The sequence below is a fragment of the Phocoena phocoena genome, chromosome 1, assembly GCF_963924675.1.
Source record: "Phocoena phocoena chromosome 1, mPhoPho1.1, whole genome shotgun sequence".
NCBI lineage: Eukaryota > Metazoa > Chordata > Mammalia > Artiodactyla > Phocoenidae > Phocoena > Phocoena phocoena.
In genome coordinates this window covers 81,504,235-81,522,313 of record NC_089219.1, presented here as the reverse complement: position 1 = coordinate 81,522,313, position 18,079 = coordinate 81,504,235, and the positions used below count along the sequence as shown (strand labels likewise).

Here is an 18,079-nt window from a genome sequence, read left to right as displayed (position 1 = left end):
ACCTGTGCAGCCAGTTTCCAGAGCTCTTAATGATTCTGCTCTGCCTCTGGTTAGCACAGTGTAGCACTTGAAAGGAAGTTTTAGAGTAGAAGAGAGAGGACTGATTGTGAGGGTGAGAGAGTGAGGTGGCAAAGGTGATGGGGTTTCTAGCCTCTGAGAAGACAATACATCCTGAACAGAAACAGGCAACTTAAGGAGGAGAGAAAGTTCCCTGGCAGAGGACAAATAAGTTGGCATTGTTTGGCAACGTTGAGTTTAAGATGCAGCAGGCAATCGAAAAGTAATGTTTAGAGCTCAGTAGAGAAATACAAGATTAAGATGTAGATTTGTGTGTCACTCTTAGAGATTAGGTGATTGTGATGGGCTTAAGCATAGTGAGGCCTAGCCTTGATAGCTTGAGGATCACCTTTGTAATGTGGTCTTCTAAATTCAAAGGTTCAGATATTGATAAGACAGAGTTTAAAACTGCACCTTAGTTTACTTGCAGGTGACACAATCAAGATTGATCAAGATTTACTATTAATCTGCTTTGTGTAAAAAAAATTTTTTTAAAGTCACAGGAATGGTGGTTTGTCCTAAGACACTACAATGCAGGGGTTTTCAACATCAGCACTGTTGATATTTAGTAATTTGGAAAAATTATATGTGTTATAATAATATATAACATAAATTCCCAATTAGTAAAGACCTAAATATTAAAAGTCAGGCCACAGAAAAGATAGAAGAAAACAAGACATAATATCAGATCTTTGGAGAGAGGATAATTTGTCATGCTTAGAAGTAGTAGACATCATTCAACCTGTATTTGTGGAACATCTGTTTTTTTTTTTTTGTGGTACGCGGGCCTCTCACTGTTGTGGCCTCTACCGTTGCGGAGCACAGGCTTAGCGGCCATGGCTCACGGGCCTAGCCGCTCTGCGGCATGTGGGATCTTCCCGGACCGGGACACGAACCCGTGTCCCCTGCATCGGCAGGCGGACTCTCAACCACTGCGTCACCAAGGAAGCCCTGGAACATCTGTTTTGTAACAGGCCCTACTCTAGATGCTGGGAATAGATACAGTAATGAACAAAAATCAGTGCCCCATATGGATCTTAAATTCTAGCAAAGACAGATAAATCATTTAGTAAGTTGGAAAGTGATAAATTCTATAGAGAATAATGCAGCATGATTAGGGGATGGGTTGTGTTGGGTGAAATTGCACAGAAATTTGAAGGAAGCAGAGACAGTCCCACAGTAAGCTATGGGACTGTCTGGGTAAGAGTGTGCCAGGCAGAAGAAAAAACTAGTGCAAAAAGAATATTCAGAGAGATCAATGGAACTGTCTATCCCATTAGATAAAATACATGATTGTTTTGCTATTTGTTTAAAAAAAATCAATTTAAGGCTTCATTTTATGCCATGTTTCCAATGTAAATCTTACTGAATAAAAAGAAAGGCGATATATATGTGAGTGTGTGTGTGTGTGTGTATATGAGTGTATATATGTGTATATATATATAAGTATATATATGTGTATATATATATATGTGTGTATATATATATTTTTTAATTTAAATGAGTGTTTATGTATCTCAAGGGGAAAACCGTTATAGACCTAAAAGCACTAGAAAAGGGACCAAAGAAAAAAAAAATCACTGTATTTTGCTATATAAAAAATTAGGACAACCAAAAAACCAAATGACAATTTGTCGTAAATACAGTGAAGTGAATATTAACATATAGGGACCTCATGCAGGTTGGTAAGACAAACACTAAAACTTCCAGTTGATAAATAAAGATGTAAACAGATAGCATCTCCTCTTTTCTGAACTATGTATCCACATACCCTGACATTTTTCTGTTGCTAGTTCTCTAGGACATGTTAAGTCCTAGCACAATGCTGTTTCTGAACCTTGAATGTATTTCCCACCTATCTATGCCTGATAAACTTCTGTTTCTTTAACAAGCCTTAGCATAGCTATCACCTATTCTGGGAAGCCTTTCTTGCCTTCCCCAGGTAGAACTGACTATTCTCCTGCTATACTTTAGCATTTAAAATAATTAATTAATTAATTAATTTTTGGCTGCATTGGGTCTTCGTTGCTGCGCGCAGGCTTTCTCTAGTTGCAGCAAGCGGGGGCTGCTCTTCATTGCAGTGCGCTGGCTTCTCATTGCGGTGACTTCTGTTGATGCAGAGCATGGGCACTAGGCGCACGGGCTTCAGTAGTTGTGGCATGCAGGCTCAGTATATGTGGTTCACGGGCTCTAGAGTGCAGGCTTAGTAGTTGTGGCACACGGGCTTAGTTGCTCCTCGGCATGTGGGATATTCCTGGACCAGGGCTCAAACCCGTGTCCCCTGCATTGGCAGGCGGATTCTCAACCACTGCGCCACGAGGGAAGCCCTAGAGGAACTATTTAAAAACTGGGAAAGACCAAATTACCTGGTTAAAAGTAAAGACCCATTTGCCTTTCCTCAGTGAAAGTATTAAAAACTATTTTAGAATGCTGTTACCTGTTAACAGCCAACCCTAGGAAGTCAATGGTGAGATGTTCATGGATTCACTTGCCTCATCTTTCCTGTTTTAGAGGAAATTGTCAGCTCCTCCAGGTTAAGAAAGCTCACTGTGAGAGTCCTGTAGATGGCAGTATTTGCTTTATTGTACTCTGAAAATGTTTTTACAGGTCATCATTAAGAATATGGGCTGGAATCTTGTTGGTCCTGTTGTTCGATACCTTTTATGGAATGATAAGGAACATGATAAAAGAAAGTATTATTTTCTGATGCTTGATTTATTGGTAAAGGTAAGTTAACACAACTAGATTCTCTTTGTCACAATACACAGCAATATTTTATAATTCCCTTTAATGTTTTTGGTGAGAAAGCTTTTAGTTCATGAAAGTATAGGTGGGAACTCTTTGGAGAAAAGGCCCATCCTTATTTATTGGATGGGCCAGTCCATTTCATTTTTCCCAAATTTTCTGGATGTAAGAATTATCTGACTTCATCTTAGACCCACTGATTCAGAATCTTCAGAGAGAGACCTAAAAAGCTCTATTTTTAAAAAAGTAGCTTATTGTTCAGATGTGAAATTCATGCTTTAAAGAGGTAGTTTCAGGCCACACTGATGTTTTGGCAACGCTGGAACTAAAATCAAATATGAGTGTTCTTTCTTCTATGGTATGTTCCCTAAAAGAATATGAAAAACCTAGAATGCCAGTGATAACAGAGGAAATAAGAGTAGGAAATAGGTTAGTGGTGACTGACAGCCTTAGGTAGACTCTGAGTAAAAGGTTAATAGAGTTATAAGCCAAAAATGATGGTTACAAGAGAGAAATTCTAAGAGAAAGGACATTATAAGAAGCCACTTAGAGATCACTGTAAATAGACACAAATATGTACTTGAAAAGAGGGAACTCCCTAGATATTAGTTATTAACTATGAGAGCTTTTAGAAAAACAAGGCAAGTGAGGCGATAAAATATAACCAGTCAGAAAGCAATGCAAAGTTTTGTCTGTTCAGGAAAAACAAAAGAGACTTTACACTCATCTAACTACCCTAACAGTATGAGACAGAAAGATCCCACCTGCTGGAAGCCCTGGGAGACAAAGGCAGCCTTCAGAGTAGACAGGCAAAGCTCAGCGGAAACCTCAGCTCTGGTGTTCAGGCTCTCCTTTCCCCTATTTCTCTAACTTTTCCATTAGTCAGGAATTTAAGTCTCTTAAATGTAGTTGTCCATTGGGAGACCCTTGACTTCTTGCTTTCACAGAATCTCAGACTCTGTGTTTTGCTAGTGTATTTTTTAAAATTTAATTTTAACTTTTTATTTTATATTGGAGTATAGCCGATTAACAATGTTGTGATAGTTTCGAGTGCACAGCAAAGGGACTTAGCCATATATGTACATGTATCCATTCTCCCTGCTAGTGTATTTTTTAAAAACTTTTTTATGAGGTGTTTTACTGTTAAACAAAAATAATTATACTGTCTCAGTATATGCCTTTTAAAAATAATAATCATGTGGCTTTAAATACAACTTGTATTAAACAGGTTCAATTGTGAATATTTTTATAGTTATGTAATCCAAAGGAATTATTGTTGGGTTTGCTTGAGCTGATTGAAGAACCCTCTGGAAAACAGATATCCCAAATTATTCTTCTTTTACTTCGGCCATTACAAACAGGTAATGAGTATATTGACATCTAAGTGTTTCTTGTTTTATTTGTGTAAGTGCCTTGATATTACTCCAAGATGTCAACACTATAGCAAAGTTTATGCCTAATTATTTTTTTTTTATATAAATTTATTTTTTTATTTTTGGCTGCGTTGGGTCTTCGTTGCTGTGCGTGGGCTTTCTCTACTTGCAGCGAGCGGGGACTACTCTTCGATGCGGTGCAGGGGCTTCTTATTGCAGTGGCTTCTCTTGTTGAGGAGCACGGGCTCTAGGTGCACAGGCTTCAGTAGTTGTGGCTTGCAGGCTCAGTAGTTGTGGCTCATGGATTCTAGAGTACAGGCTCAGTAGTTGTGGTGCACGGGCTTATTTCCTCCGTGGCATGTGGGATTTTCCTGGACCAGGGCTTGAATCTGTGTCCCCTGCATTGGCAGGTGGATTCTTAACCACTGTGCCACCAGGGAAGTCCCATAGTTTATGCCTAATTATTTAGTACTCTGCTTAAACTAGTAATATCAATGCGAGTTTGAATCCTGCTGCTCATAGAAAGATGGCAATACCTGGCACAGAGATGGTACCCAGTATATATTTTGTTGAATGTCATGCTCTTTTTCATGTGCTTTGTTGTGGCCTATAGTTTTTGCTATATTCCTATCTGCAGATAACATTCCTATCTGCAGCTTATATTTAGAATTTTTCCTGTAAACATATTTAAAGGATTGCCTCTGCAGTGCTCAGTTTGATAGCATTGTGGTAGTCATGTATCTTAATTAAGAACAGTATCGGGCAGGGCATTGCTCAGCCTTTGCTTTAGGAGGTTGGGATTGGGAATAACAAAGATACTACTGAACAATGAAACAAGTGTGGAAAGAAAAGTTTCCATAACTGAGTGCAAAAACAGTATTGATAAGTAATGGACTTTGGCAACCAAGGCAGACAGTATTTATGCATGGGAAGAGACCACTTTTTCATTTTATAATGTACATATAACTCAGAGTCTGGTAGAAGGACCCAAAATCAGAAGCTAGAGTAAATTTATTTTAAATATGAATTCCCAACAGCTTTGTATAACTTGAAATATTTAAAGTCTTCTAGAAAAAAATCTAATACTACTACCTTTCATTTTTACAGTGCTTTATAGTTTACAAGACACTTGTTCCTATTTTATACTTATAACAACCAAAAAAATATGGAAAGAAGTGTTTTCGTTTTAAGTATGTAACCTGTGGTATAAACATACCTAAACAAAATTTCATGGCATCTGTTGTAAAGTGCCATGATTGTAAGATGCTCCATTATTTTATGAACCCCTAAGAAGGAAAAAAATACTGCCAGTTAAGCTATGATATGTCATCCTGATATCAGAGTTGTCAAAATATGGGGGGGAAATATGTGTTGTACTTCTGCATTTATTGGACTTCTCCCATGTTTAGCATACTTGATGAGGCTGCCTCAAGTAACAACTTGGTCTCTGTTTTAGTGATTCAGAAACTTCGTAACAACAAGGCATATTCAGTTGGATTAGCATTGTCTACGCTTTGGAGTCAGCTGTCTCTCCTTCCTGTTCCATACTCAAAAGAACAAATACAAGCAGATGACTATGGCCTTTGTCAGTGCTGCAAGGCCTTAATAGAGTTCACTAAGCCTTTTGTGGAAGATGTCATTGATAACAAGGAAAGCTCAGTGGAAAATGAAAAATTAAAGGATGAAATACTGAAATTGTAAGTATATTTTAAGAATAATTCATAATGGACTTAAGTGATAGTTCAGTTATTTTATGTTTCTTTGTTTTATTTGTTTGCAATGGAAATTTAAATCTAGTTTCTAATTTTGAATTTTAGAAGAATATGGGGTTCAGTTGATATAACATGGGCATTTAATGAAGCATTGATATTTTTAAAAAATGAAACCAAAATCCATTTGTTTAGTTTACTTATATTCTTCTATGGTTTGCCTTTACTCACCATGGTAAGTGAATAATAGCAGTGAAGGAAATAGATGAGTGTAGCTCAAAGAATCTGGTTTTCTGCAGGGGAATTATGTTTTTACTCTCCCTTTGAAAGCAGCAGAAGATGCACCAGACAGTTGAACTTCCAATTTGACAACAAAAACAGTAGCAGAGAACCCAGTAGCATTCACTCCAGGGGTACTGTAGACCAGCAGTCCCCAACCTTTTTGGCACCAGGGACCAGTTTCGTGGAAGACAATTTTTCCACGGATGGGGAGGGGCAGGAGGTGGGGGATGGTTCAGGCGGTAATGCAAGTGATGGGGAGTCATGGGGGGTGATGGGGAGCGGCAGATGAAGCTTCGCTGGCTCGCCTGCCGCTCACCTCCTGCTGTGTGGCCCGGTTCCTACCAGGCTGAGGACCAGTACCGGTCCGTGGCCCAGGGGTTGGGGACCCCTGCTGTAGACTATGTATGCACTGTTCAGTATGGCTGTCAAGCATAATTTGGTTAGTCCAAATTTAGTGCTCTAAGTGTAAAATCCTCCCTGTATTTCGAAGACTTGTTATTAAAAGAAATACTAAAATACCTCAATAATTTTTATACTGGTAACATTGAAATAATGTTTCTGACATATGGGTTAATAAGAGAAATTATTTAAATTAATTTTTCTTGTCTCTTACTACTTTTTTAATGTGACTACTAAAAAATTTTTAATTATATATGGGGCTTTAATTATATATGGGACTCTTAGATAGTGCTGGACTGGATTATATTGAACAACATGGACCAGTAATTTTATTTTTAAAATTTTGAGACTAAAACCACTGTTAGCTTTCTATTTTGTCAGGTTAGGACATTAAAGCATTTTTTACCATTTATAAAACCCATTATTTCATGAAAGAAAACATATTTTAACTAAAATAGGTAAGGCTTAATCACAGAATACATTTGATTTTCTAAATAAAGCAAATATAGTTTTATGAAAAAATTACTGCATTGTCCTGATTTTCCTTAAACTAATGAAAACTACATATACGCTAGCACTGGTCCTAAGATAAATATTCAGTATCCATTGGTATAGTCCAGACATGGAAGTGACTCTCTGCATTGAATCTAGCAAGGTATTCTCATGCTCTCCCCATTACTAGTAAGAAGGATCTTATATCACCAGTTTTACAGGCCACTGGGTTATTGGTGCTTATGTTATTTTTCATGTGAAAACTAGTTATTTTATACTCAGGAAGTGCTATATTCATCGTTACCCATTTCTTAAATTTTAGTTGTTTCAGAAGCTTGAAATGCCCTTTGCTGACAGCACAATTCCTTGAGCAGTCTGATGACACTGGAGATGATCCTTTAAGGTGTTTTGCATCTGAAATAATAGTAAGTACAGCTAATTTAATGTTATAAAATCTGCTATAATCTAAAATATTACCTGCTGTATTCTCATATACTGCACGTGAGCATGTAAATTGATACATCTATTAATAAAGCAATATGTATTTTTTATAGAATATAGATAAAAAGATGAAAAACGAACAGCAATAATTTCAATAACTAGATATAAATAATATTAACACCTGTATTGGAAAAATTTACAGTTCTCCTGTGTCTTTTTCCTTTACTTTCACTCAGAACACTTCACTTCTGGCATTTCTGGTCAGAAAATGTGTGGGGGTTTTATCTTTTCTTTCTTTTTTTAAAAAATAAATTTATTTATTTATTTATTTTTGGCTGTGTTGGGTCTTCATTGCTGCACATGGGCTTTCTCTAGTTGCGGCAAGCGGGGGCTACCCTTCATTGTGGTGCGTGTGCTACTCATTGCGGTGGCTTCTCTTGTTGCAGAGCACTGGCTCTAGGCGCGCAGGCTCAGTAGTTGTGGCACACGGGCTTAGTTGCTTCGCCGTATGTGGGATCTTCCTGGACCAGGGCTTGAACCCGTGTCCCCTGCATTGGTACGCAGATTCCTAACCTCTGAGGGAATCAGCCTACCAGTGCAGCCACCAGGGAAGTCCCATTGGGTTTCTTTCCCACACGAAACAATTCTGCAGCACCAGCTGGGTGTCCTACAGTTAAACTCAATTTTGACACTAACTACCTGGAGATAGTATCAGATTCTGCAGGTTAAGGGCTCAGTCTCATGAGGCTGCTCCCTATTTCAGATGCCAATTGCTCATGTTAGGTCCCCAGGTTACCCACAACTTCTGTTTGACTTGGCTACAAATCAGAGGTTCCATGACCTCCTCCCCTTTGGGTTCGATTATTTGCTAGAATGGCTCACAGAATTAAAGGAAACCCTTACTTATGTTTACTAGTTTATTAAAAGATATGATAAAGGTTGCAGATGAACAGCCGAATGAAAAATAGAACAGCCAAATGAAGAGATAATTATACATAGGTCAAGGTCTGGGAGGGTCTCAAGTGCATGAGCTTCTGTTCTCATGATGTTGGAGTGTGTCACGCTTCCAGTATGTGGATGTGTTCGCTAACCTGGAAGCTCTCTGAAACCCATACTTTGGGGATTTTATGGAGGCTTCCTCATTTAGGCATGATAAGATATTAACTCCGTTTCCAGTCCCTCTCCCCTCTCTACAGAACTGAGGGATGGGGCTCAAAATTCCAAGCTTCTAATCATGGCTTGGTCTTTCTCATTACCACCCTCCATCCAGGAACCATCTTAGTGCCCACTCAGAGTCACTTTAATAGAACAAAAGATGCTCCTAATGTCTTATCATTTAAGAATTTACAGAGGTTTTAGAGCTCCTTGTCAGGGACAGGGTTAAAGACAAACGTTAGAACAAGAGATGTTCCTAGTGCTATCACTTAGGAAGTTATAAGGGTTTCAGGAAAAAAAGAAGAAAAAAGGGTTTCAGGAGCCCCGTGCCAGCAACCATTAGCAGAGACCAATATATATATATTTTCTGTTATTTCACAACACCTTCCATACATTTTTCTGCTCTAATACTTATAAATAAATAAATATATACATATATAATTTTTAAAAAGATCCTATCATATTGTATAGTTGACCCTTGAACAATGCCCAGGGGGTAGGGGCACCACAACTCTGCTCAGTCAAAAATCTGTGTTTAACTTACAGTCAGCCCTCTGTATCCTGAATTAGAAATTTGAGGAGGGATAGGAGGAGTTACGAGAGGAGATTCCAAAACTTTAGGGGAAATAGCTCTGAGGATGAGAGATGATTTGGTAACTGATATAAACAGATACATAGTTTAATGGGGTTAATGCTGATGGTCAAGGTAGCGGTAAAGAGGTTATGAGTGATGAAGAGGGATGGGGGAAGGGATTTTCCCAGGAGCACATAAGAGCCTGGGGCCTCTTCATTGTTGCCAATACTAGAGTACAGTGTAAACTTCTGGATCCAATATAAACAGCACCATATGTGATATATGTACTCCAAGATGTCTATGAAAGTTGGAAACTGTTAAGGATTTTAAGCCTGGGAGTGATGTAATCAAACTGTTTTGAGTTCATCACTTTATTGGAGGATGAACTTAACTAAGAGTGGAAGTAGGGAGATGGGTTAGGTGTCTTTTGGGAGTTAAGCGATAATGATGAGAGCCTGAGTATGGAAAGAAGAGAAGGCAGATTTGAGAACTTTATAGGTAGATAAAATTAGCAAAGTTTGGTAATGGATTGGATTTAGAAGAATAGTGAAAAGGTTGAGTTATGGACAAGGTTTTTTGCTTAGTTAATAGGACAGGTGAAGTTACCAATAATTAAGATAGAGAATACACAGCAAGCAGTAGGGGGTTTTGTACTTAAAAAAAATTTTTTTTATTATGGAAATTTAAGACATTCATAAAAATAGAGAGAACAATATAACATACTCTCATGTACCTCCTGCCCCGCTTTGACAATTATCAACCTTTTTGCCAGTCTTGTTCTATCTAGCCTCCCTCTTTTTATTTTGAGTTGATGAGCAATGTAAAGTTAGTTTATTTTTTTAATTTTTTAAAATTAATTTTTATTGGAGTATAGTTGATATACAATGTTGTGTTAGTTTTAGGTGTACAGCAAAGTGATTCAGTTATACATATACATATATCCACTCTTATCCTTACTCTGTAATAGGCCATTACAGAGTACTGAGTAGAGTCCCTGTGCTATACAGTAGGTCCTTGTTAGTGATCTATTTTATATACGGTAGTGCATGTATGTCAGTCCCAATCTCCCAGTTCATCCCTCCCCCCCACCCCCAGCCTCCCTCTTTTTTTGCTGTAGTATTTTATAGAAAGTCTAGATATATCATTTCATCTGTGAGTCTTTATGTATGCTTCTTTAATTGGTAAAGACTTTTTAAAAAACATAACCACAATGCCATTATGACACCTAACAAGATTAACAATAATTTCTAATATATGTATCTCTAATACCCAGAGACAACAGGTTTTTAAGGAGCAAATTTTGGAAAAGAGTAGATGATATTACCCAAAGCGGTAGATCAATGTGAGAAAGGAAAAGCGTTCAGGACTGAATCCTGTAGGGTACCAGCACTTAAGATGAGCCCACCAAAGAGACCAAGAAAGGAGAGTCAAAGAGGTGATGAAAATATCACAGAAACTGGGGTAGTAGAGTTCAGGAAGAAGGAAATGATTGCTACTGTTAAAAGCAGCAGAGGTAGTCTGTAGAGTAGGAGTTGAAAAGCATCCATTGGATTTAGGAAGTAAGATGGCATTGATAATCTTAGCAAGAGCAGTTTGAGTGGAGTGTGGGAGACAAAAATCAGTGGACTAGATAAAGGAGTGCATGAAAAATGAGAAAAAGGAGATGACTAGTATAAGCTATTCTTTAAGAGTTTGGATGAATAAGGAAGAAGAGAGGCAATAGAGAAGACACGGCCTTAGATAGGAAGGTAACTGGGGGAGACAGGAGGTGTGAGCATGTTTATAGACTGAAGGGGTGGGAACCATCACAGGGGGAAAGAGAAGTATTATGGGATAACTGAAATAATGTGGCTCAAGGAGAGCAGACAGCTGGGCATGGGATTGAGGACACCTGGAGAGGAAGAGGCAAGAACTGGTATGTAGGTAGAAAAATTTGTAGCAGAAATGGAGGATTATAATTGAGGGAATTATATTATTATTATAATATAATTATTAATATTATTATAATTGAGGGAATCAGACCCACTGTCCTCAGATCCCTTAAGAATGAGAGGTGGAGGGCTTCCCTGGTGGTGCAGTGGTTGAGAGTCTGCCTGCCGATGCAGGGGACATGGGTTCGTGCTCCAGTCCGGGAAGATCCCACATGCCGCGGAGTGGCTAGGCCTGTGAGCCATGGCCGCTGAGCCTGCACGTCCGGAGCCTGTGCTCCGCAACAGGAGAGGCCACAACAGTGAGAGGCCCGCGTACCGCAAAAAAAAAGAATGAGAGGCGGAAATGAGGACTGAACAAGGGGCTTCAGGAAACTGGTAAAGGTTTGGAATATTGAGTGGAAAGAAAAGAGAGGTAGAAGATGAAGAAAACATTAGTCAGTAGTGCTAGGCACTTGGCGACTGTGGTTGGAGACCACAACTATAGTGATAATACTATTTTTGTGTGATTTTTCTCAAGCAGTACTCAGCTACCTGGGTGTAGAAGTAGAGAAGGTGGTTTGTAGCTGTTTTTCCAAGGCTGGCATTTTATTGGGTAGACGTAGCTAATGGAAATATAGGGTGCAGATAGTTCAAATAACTAATAGTGCATTGGTTGGTTAGGGAAAGAAGGGGATTAAGAGGGGACAGATGGGTAGGTTAAAATGAAGGCATAACAAGACTAGAGAAGTTAGAGGTAGATGAGTAGGTTGGCATGGGAGATAAAATAAATTGTGGTCAAAAAATGAGATGCTGGAGTTTAGGTATCTAATATGGAATAGCTCCAAATTTTGATAGAGATCCAGGATGGAATTAGGTGCCAAAACGGATTAGAAATTAAGGTCATTAGAATTTAGTGGTCAGAAAAACCATGAGGCTGGCCTGTTACAGGAGTTATCTACATGAACATTCAATTTTTCTAGGATCATAGCAGGAGTTGGATAGAGAGAAAGGATGTGAGCAGGTACCAGTCTTCCGTGAACATGGGGAAATGACCAGAAAGTCAGCATATGACAGAGATGAGGACAGATAAAGGGCAGTATGGCACCTGCCTCAAAGGAAAATGTGCTTTTGCCTGAGAGTGCAGGAAGAACCAAGATAATACTAAGCCTCTACCCATACCACCCTTTCCTACTGCTGCCTTCCTCGCTGTGCAATGTAAGAGGTGTGAGAGTATGAGCAGCTCCCACCAGAAACCAGTCAGGTTTAATGAGAGCAGTGAGATAGAGTCAGCATCCTATGAAGAGGTTGAGGGTATAGGGCAGAGGTTCTAAGGTCTCAGTCAGTGGAAGGCACATTACGAGTAAAGCCAACAGTGAGGAAGCACAAAGCAGTTAAGAAATAGAAATGAAATCAGGGTAGGAAGTGAAGTGAGGAGGTGCCTTCTGTTCTATGCTGAAGAAGTATAGGTAAATGTGGCATGCCTCAGCCATCCCTCTGGCACAAGTTGTTTTGGTATAGAACTGCTTGAATGTCCCAGGGGCAGCAGCATAGGAACGTTTCATGAAAGGGCGAAGACTGCCTTGAGAAATTGTAGAGGCGCAGGTATGTTGGGTCTGAGCAAGGCTGCTGGTTGGTGTGTGGATAGATAGTGAAGACCCTATTTGGACACAGATGGACCCCAAATATCTACAGCAGCACTGTAGGATCTGGGTACATATAATGATTTTTTAAAAGGCTAATAACCTAAAAAAAAAAAAAAAAGGCTAATAACCTTCCTCTGGAAAAAAAAAACCCAAAACACATCTAGCATTGGCTGAATGAAGAAATGGAGCTTCATGATTAAGAGGACATTTGGAATCTGAATACAGTAAATTTTTCTTTTATGGATATAAAAAGAATGTAAGGCTTCGAAAATCAGTGTTTATTTAGCATCTGGTGGCTGAATAGCAGTCTCTTGTGACAGGATTATTTTCCATGGTTGATTTTTGTGTTCTGAAATGACTAATGGAGCCATCTGGAGTAGGCAGGTTTTAACTCCCTGAAGACCAGAAAAGTGTTATTTGGCTTTCTAATTCTCTACAGTGGCAGGCCCAGTGCCTGGCACTCAAGTATTTATTGAATAAATGAGTGAATATGTGGAAGGTCAGCTTTAGCTTAGCTGTTTCTGTCATTCCCTTGACTTCTATATAGTAGTTTGTTGTGACCTTAGCTTTCTTAAACTTTTTTTGTGGAGCTTCTCAATAAATATTGACATACGTATTATGTCGTTTTCTAGATAAGGAAACTGAAGCTTTAAAGAGGTTAGGTAACTAACCCAGTATCTAACAGCTAATAGGTGGTAGAGCCAAAACTCAGATTAATTTCATTGGATACTGAAGGTCAGGTGCTTTCCAGCACACTAGAATTGGAAATGGTATAAGAGGCATAGGAGTGACCTTGTATTTCTTAAGCCTCTCTTTTTCTCTTTCCTTCCCCCCTTAAAACAAATGAACAAACATAAAACTGTAGTCAGTTAACTCAGGCAGGGATGCTTCTCTTTCTCCTACAAGAGCCCATATGACCTGAGGTATCAGTACTGTTTCCTCTTTCTCTTCAGCCACTGGCCAGTGTTCCTCCTGCCCACTCCGTATCCAGGCAGACAGTGGTCAGTAGAGCATTCCTAGAGTATTCTTCATTTGAGTAGTTTACTGTCATTTCATGATACTTGCATGTCTCACATTTTTAGATTGTTCTCAAATATCTCTGAAGCATTTTAAAAATTGTGATAAAATACATATAAAATTTACCATTTTAACCATTAACTGTATAGTTCAGTGGCATTAAGTACATTCACATTGTTGTGTGACGATCACCACCATCCATCTCCAGAACTTTTTCATCTTCCCACCCACTTAGTTCCTTCAGGTTGTTGGCAAAAACTTATCTTCTTGAACCTGTAGGATTGAGGTCCCCATTTTCTTGCTGGCCAGGGAACACTTTCAGTTTCTAGAAGCTGCCTGTGGTTCCTTGACAGACAGCCCTCTTCATAGGCCCCCTCATAACTTGGCAGATTAGTTCTTTAAAGCCAGCAAGGGTGAGTTTCTGACTCTTAAGGAGGGCCTGGATCCTGTTTAAAAACGTTCTTCCTGTTTTAAGGAAGTAATGTTTGGAGAATAGTGTCTCCAAATGGAGAATAGTGTCTCTTCTCAACTCACATCAGCTGACTTGGGACTTTAATTACATTTGCAAAAATCCCTTCACTTTTGTCATATAACATAATCTAATCATAGGGGTGGCATCTTGCCATATTCTGTTGGTTAGAAGCAAGTCTCACAGGTCCCACCCACACTCAAGAGGAGGGGGTTTTATAGGATGGGGATTTTATAGGATGCAAATATGAGGTAGGAGAGTGCACAGTAGAGTGTCTGCTATAGCTTCCTTTTTTATCCATTTCACAGGGATTTTTATCAGCAATTGGACACCCTTTCCTCAAAATGATTTTTAATCATGGAAGGAAAAAGAAGACTTGGGATTATCTTGAATTTGAGGAAGAAGAAGACAAACAGTTATCAGACTCTATGGCTTCTCTGGCATATCTAGTATTTGTACAGGGCATCAGTATTGATCAGCTTCCAATGGTATTAAGGTAGGAGTTATTGTTTATTTATATATTCTGAAAGGAATAGCATCAAATTCATTTATCTAATGTCCAATATGTGTTTATTAATGTACTAGTACATTTTCAATGAAGTATAAACAAAACCTATTTTTATGCTAAATATTACTGCGTATAATCCCTTAAAGCCAGTAGTCATCGAGTAGTGAAAGTGGTTGGGTGGGTAGGTGTTGAAGTAGACTTAAGGAATGATTGGGACAAGAGTCACAAAGTGTTAAACTGAGCTTGGTTTTGAAGCTGTTAGGCCACTTACCAATAGGGTGGTCTAAATTGCCATCATCTTTTCACTGGATTATTAATGTAATCCTGAGTGGATATTTATATATCTACCCTCAATCCCTTTTAATCCAATTTATTCTCAACACATAGAAAGTGAAGCTTTTAAGAGTCGTCCCTTAATGAAAACCCTTCAGTGGCTTCCTAAATGGCTCTAAGAATAAAGTCTTAAATGCTTTCCCATGAGACAAGCTTATGCATGATCTGGTCCTTGCTTTATTGTCCTGATTCATCTCCTACCACCTTTCCTCTTGTTTACTGTGCTCCAGTAACACAGATCTTCTGGTTTCTTGTTCACATGTGTCATGAACCTTCCTGCTATAAGATCTTTGTACACGCTTAGCACCATCTTTATCCTAAATACAGCTTTCTGAGGAAAGCCGCCTTTACCACCCAATTTAGGCTGAATCTTCCTGTTACAGTGACCTTGACCTTGTGTTTCATTTCCCATAAAGTTTTTAAACTAAATTTTTAATCAAAACTTTAAAAAATAAATACATATTTCTATAATGTAACACCTTTTAGACTTTAAGGTCCATGATAATAAAGATTGTGTATTTGTGTTGCAGGCCTTGGGTGTATTTGTGTAATTTGTATATTTAGGTATGAATATACCTGGAGACATATTTGTATGTAAATATAGCAATAATAGCTACCACTTGCATGTTTACCATGTATTAAACACTATAACAGCTTTGTATACATTATCTAATCTTTATAATAACCCTTTTAAATAGAGCACTATCTCATTTTACAGATGAAAATAACTAGCTTAGACAAGTTACGATACGTACCACCCAAGATCATACAACTAGTTAGTAGGATAGGTGGAATTCAAACATAGTTCTGTCTGACCCCAGAGCATATACCCGTAATCACACTCGACCACCAAAATGACTTAGGTATGTATATTAGTGTGCTAGAGCTGCCATAACAAAGTACCACACACTGTGGATAGCTTAAAATAACAGAAATTTATTATCTTATTATTCTAGAGGTTAGAAGTCTGAGGTCAAGGTGTGGTCAGGATTGGTTCCTTCTGAGGGCTGTGAAGGAGAATCTGTTCCATGCTTCTTTCCTAGCTTCTGGTGGTTTACTGGCTGTCCTTGATGTTCTTTGGCTTGTAGATGCATCACTCCAGTCTTTGCCTTCATGTTCATATAGAATTCTCCCTGTGTGCTTGTCTCTGTCCACATTTCCCTTTTTTATAAGGATACCAGTCATACTGGATTAAGACTCATATTAATGACCTCAGTTTATCTTGATTACCTCTGTAAAGATCCTGTCCCTAGGGTGGGGGGGGGGGGTTCCTGCTCTGTCCCTGCCCATCACTACCCCGACTTTTTAAGAAAGAGAGACTTTTTCTCCATATAAGGTCATATGCTGAGATACTGGCAGTTAGGACTCCAGCATATCTTTTTGTTTGTTTGTTTGTTTTTGTGGTACGCGGGCCTCTCACTGCTGTGGCCTCTCCTATTGCGGAGCACAGGCTCCAGACGCAAAGGCTCAGCAGCCATGGCTCACGGGCCCAGCCGCTCCACATCATGCAGGATCTTCCTGAACCTGGGCACGAACCCGTGTCCCCTGCATCGGCAGGCAGACTCTCAACCACTGCGCCACCAGGGAAGCCCCAGCATATCTTTTGAGGGGACACAATTCAACCCATAACAGTATTTATGTATGTAAAACTAAAAGTGCGTGTGTATGTGTGTGTGTTTATATATACATTTTTTTTTCTATTTTAGCCCATCATACCTTTTGCAGTTTAATATGGGGCATATTGAAGTCCTTTTACAAAGGTAAGATTATTTAGATGGCATCTCAGAATTAAATAGTAATGTTAAAATAGTCCTTGTCAAGATCAGGGGAGACTACTTTCTCTTTGCCAGACCCTAGTTAATTAATTGATTATTTTATAAAATAGTGAAGCAGATATTCACAGCAGAGATAGAAATGAACCAAGGAGGTTTTTACAACAAAACCTCTTATTTTAAACTAAAGATAATTTTAAAATATTGTCTTCTAAGGAGGTTTCCAGTCATCTGCTTCTAAGGTTTCTTTGCTTATTTCAGAAGTTGATAAATTAACCATCTCTATCCCAATGCAGCCTCGTCCGATCTAAGGAGGGGTGGTCAATAAAAGAAATTCATCCTTGGTTTTGCTTCATGGACACAATCTGTGAACTGCATCAAAAGGAAGGAAGTGTCTTAACTCCATCTTTTATAACTTAGATTATTGATAGTGATATCATTCAATAGCTTTTCTCATTTGAGGCACTAATAAGAAAGAAGACTTCCTCTTTTTAAAAAAAATTACCAAGTAACAGGTGTGCATAGTTTTCCCAGACAGATATTTAAGAATTTTTCAAAACTCTATATGCTTTGTTTTCTTTTTCTGTAACATGTTTAAATTATCCCTTGAGATCAGTCAGGGCCTTATCCTCTAGGAATACTGGTGACAGTTTATTAATCCCATCTCTTCCCAGGTGAAGGAAGATTTGTAACATGGCAAATGTCCAAAGCCTCAGCCTACAAGGCAGGAATTTCCAAGGGTCTCCTGGCACAAGTAGTTATTAACTCTGTAAATTTACTGTATTATGTATGTCTTAATGATTTTACATTTTTATTTAGCTTCTGTTATATTCATAAAATGAGAATATGTATTGATTTCAATTTTAAGTTCTATAGTCTTAAGATTTCCAAACTGTTTAGTCATTGAGCCAAAAAACATAACATTTTTAATTCCTTGTATGGTTAGAATAAGAACCTGGAGCCTGAGATAATATTTTTCGCCACAGATCTTAAATATTTAGTTAACAGTGATTGTAAAACTTAATAATCACAAATGGAAAGCATTAATTTATATATATATATATATATATATATATATATATATATAAAGAATTGAGAAGATTTTACCGATTAATCAATTAGAATACCTAGTATTATATCAGGTATAATTGATTTCTTAGCACTTACTGTTGAAGATCTGCTGATCTGCTGATCTGAAAT

At 38.4% G+C, this 18,079-nt stretch overlaps 1 protein-coding gene across 2 annotated transcripts in view; it reads left to right on the top strand.

The window, feature by feature from the left end:
- Positions 1–18,079, top strand: part of GLMN (glomulin, FKBP associated protein) — a 41,057-nt gene that overhangs the window by 1,955 nt on the left and 21,023 nt on the right. For both annotated transcript variants that reach the window (XM_065890036.1, XM_065890027.1), the window contains exons 3-8: positions 2,665–2,784; positions 4,055–4,163; positions 5,632–5,872; positions 7,380–7,482; positions 14,575–14,762; positions 16,814–16,867. In XM_065890036.1, coding sequence (XP_065746108.1) covers positions 2,665–2,784; positions 4,055–4,163; positions 5,632–5,872; positions 7,380–7,482; positions 14,575–14,762; positions 16,814–16,867 — 815 coding nt within the window. The remainder of the gene's footprint in view (positions 1–2,664; positions 2,785–4,054; positions 4,164–5,631; positions 5,873–7,379; positions 7,483–14,574; positions 14,763–16,813; positions 16,868–18,079) is intronic.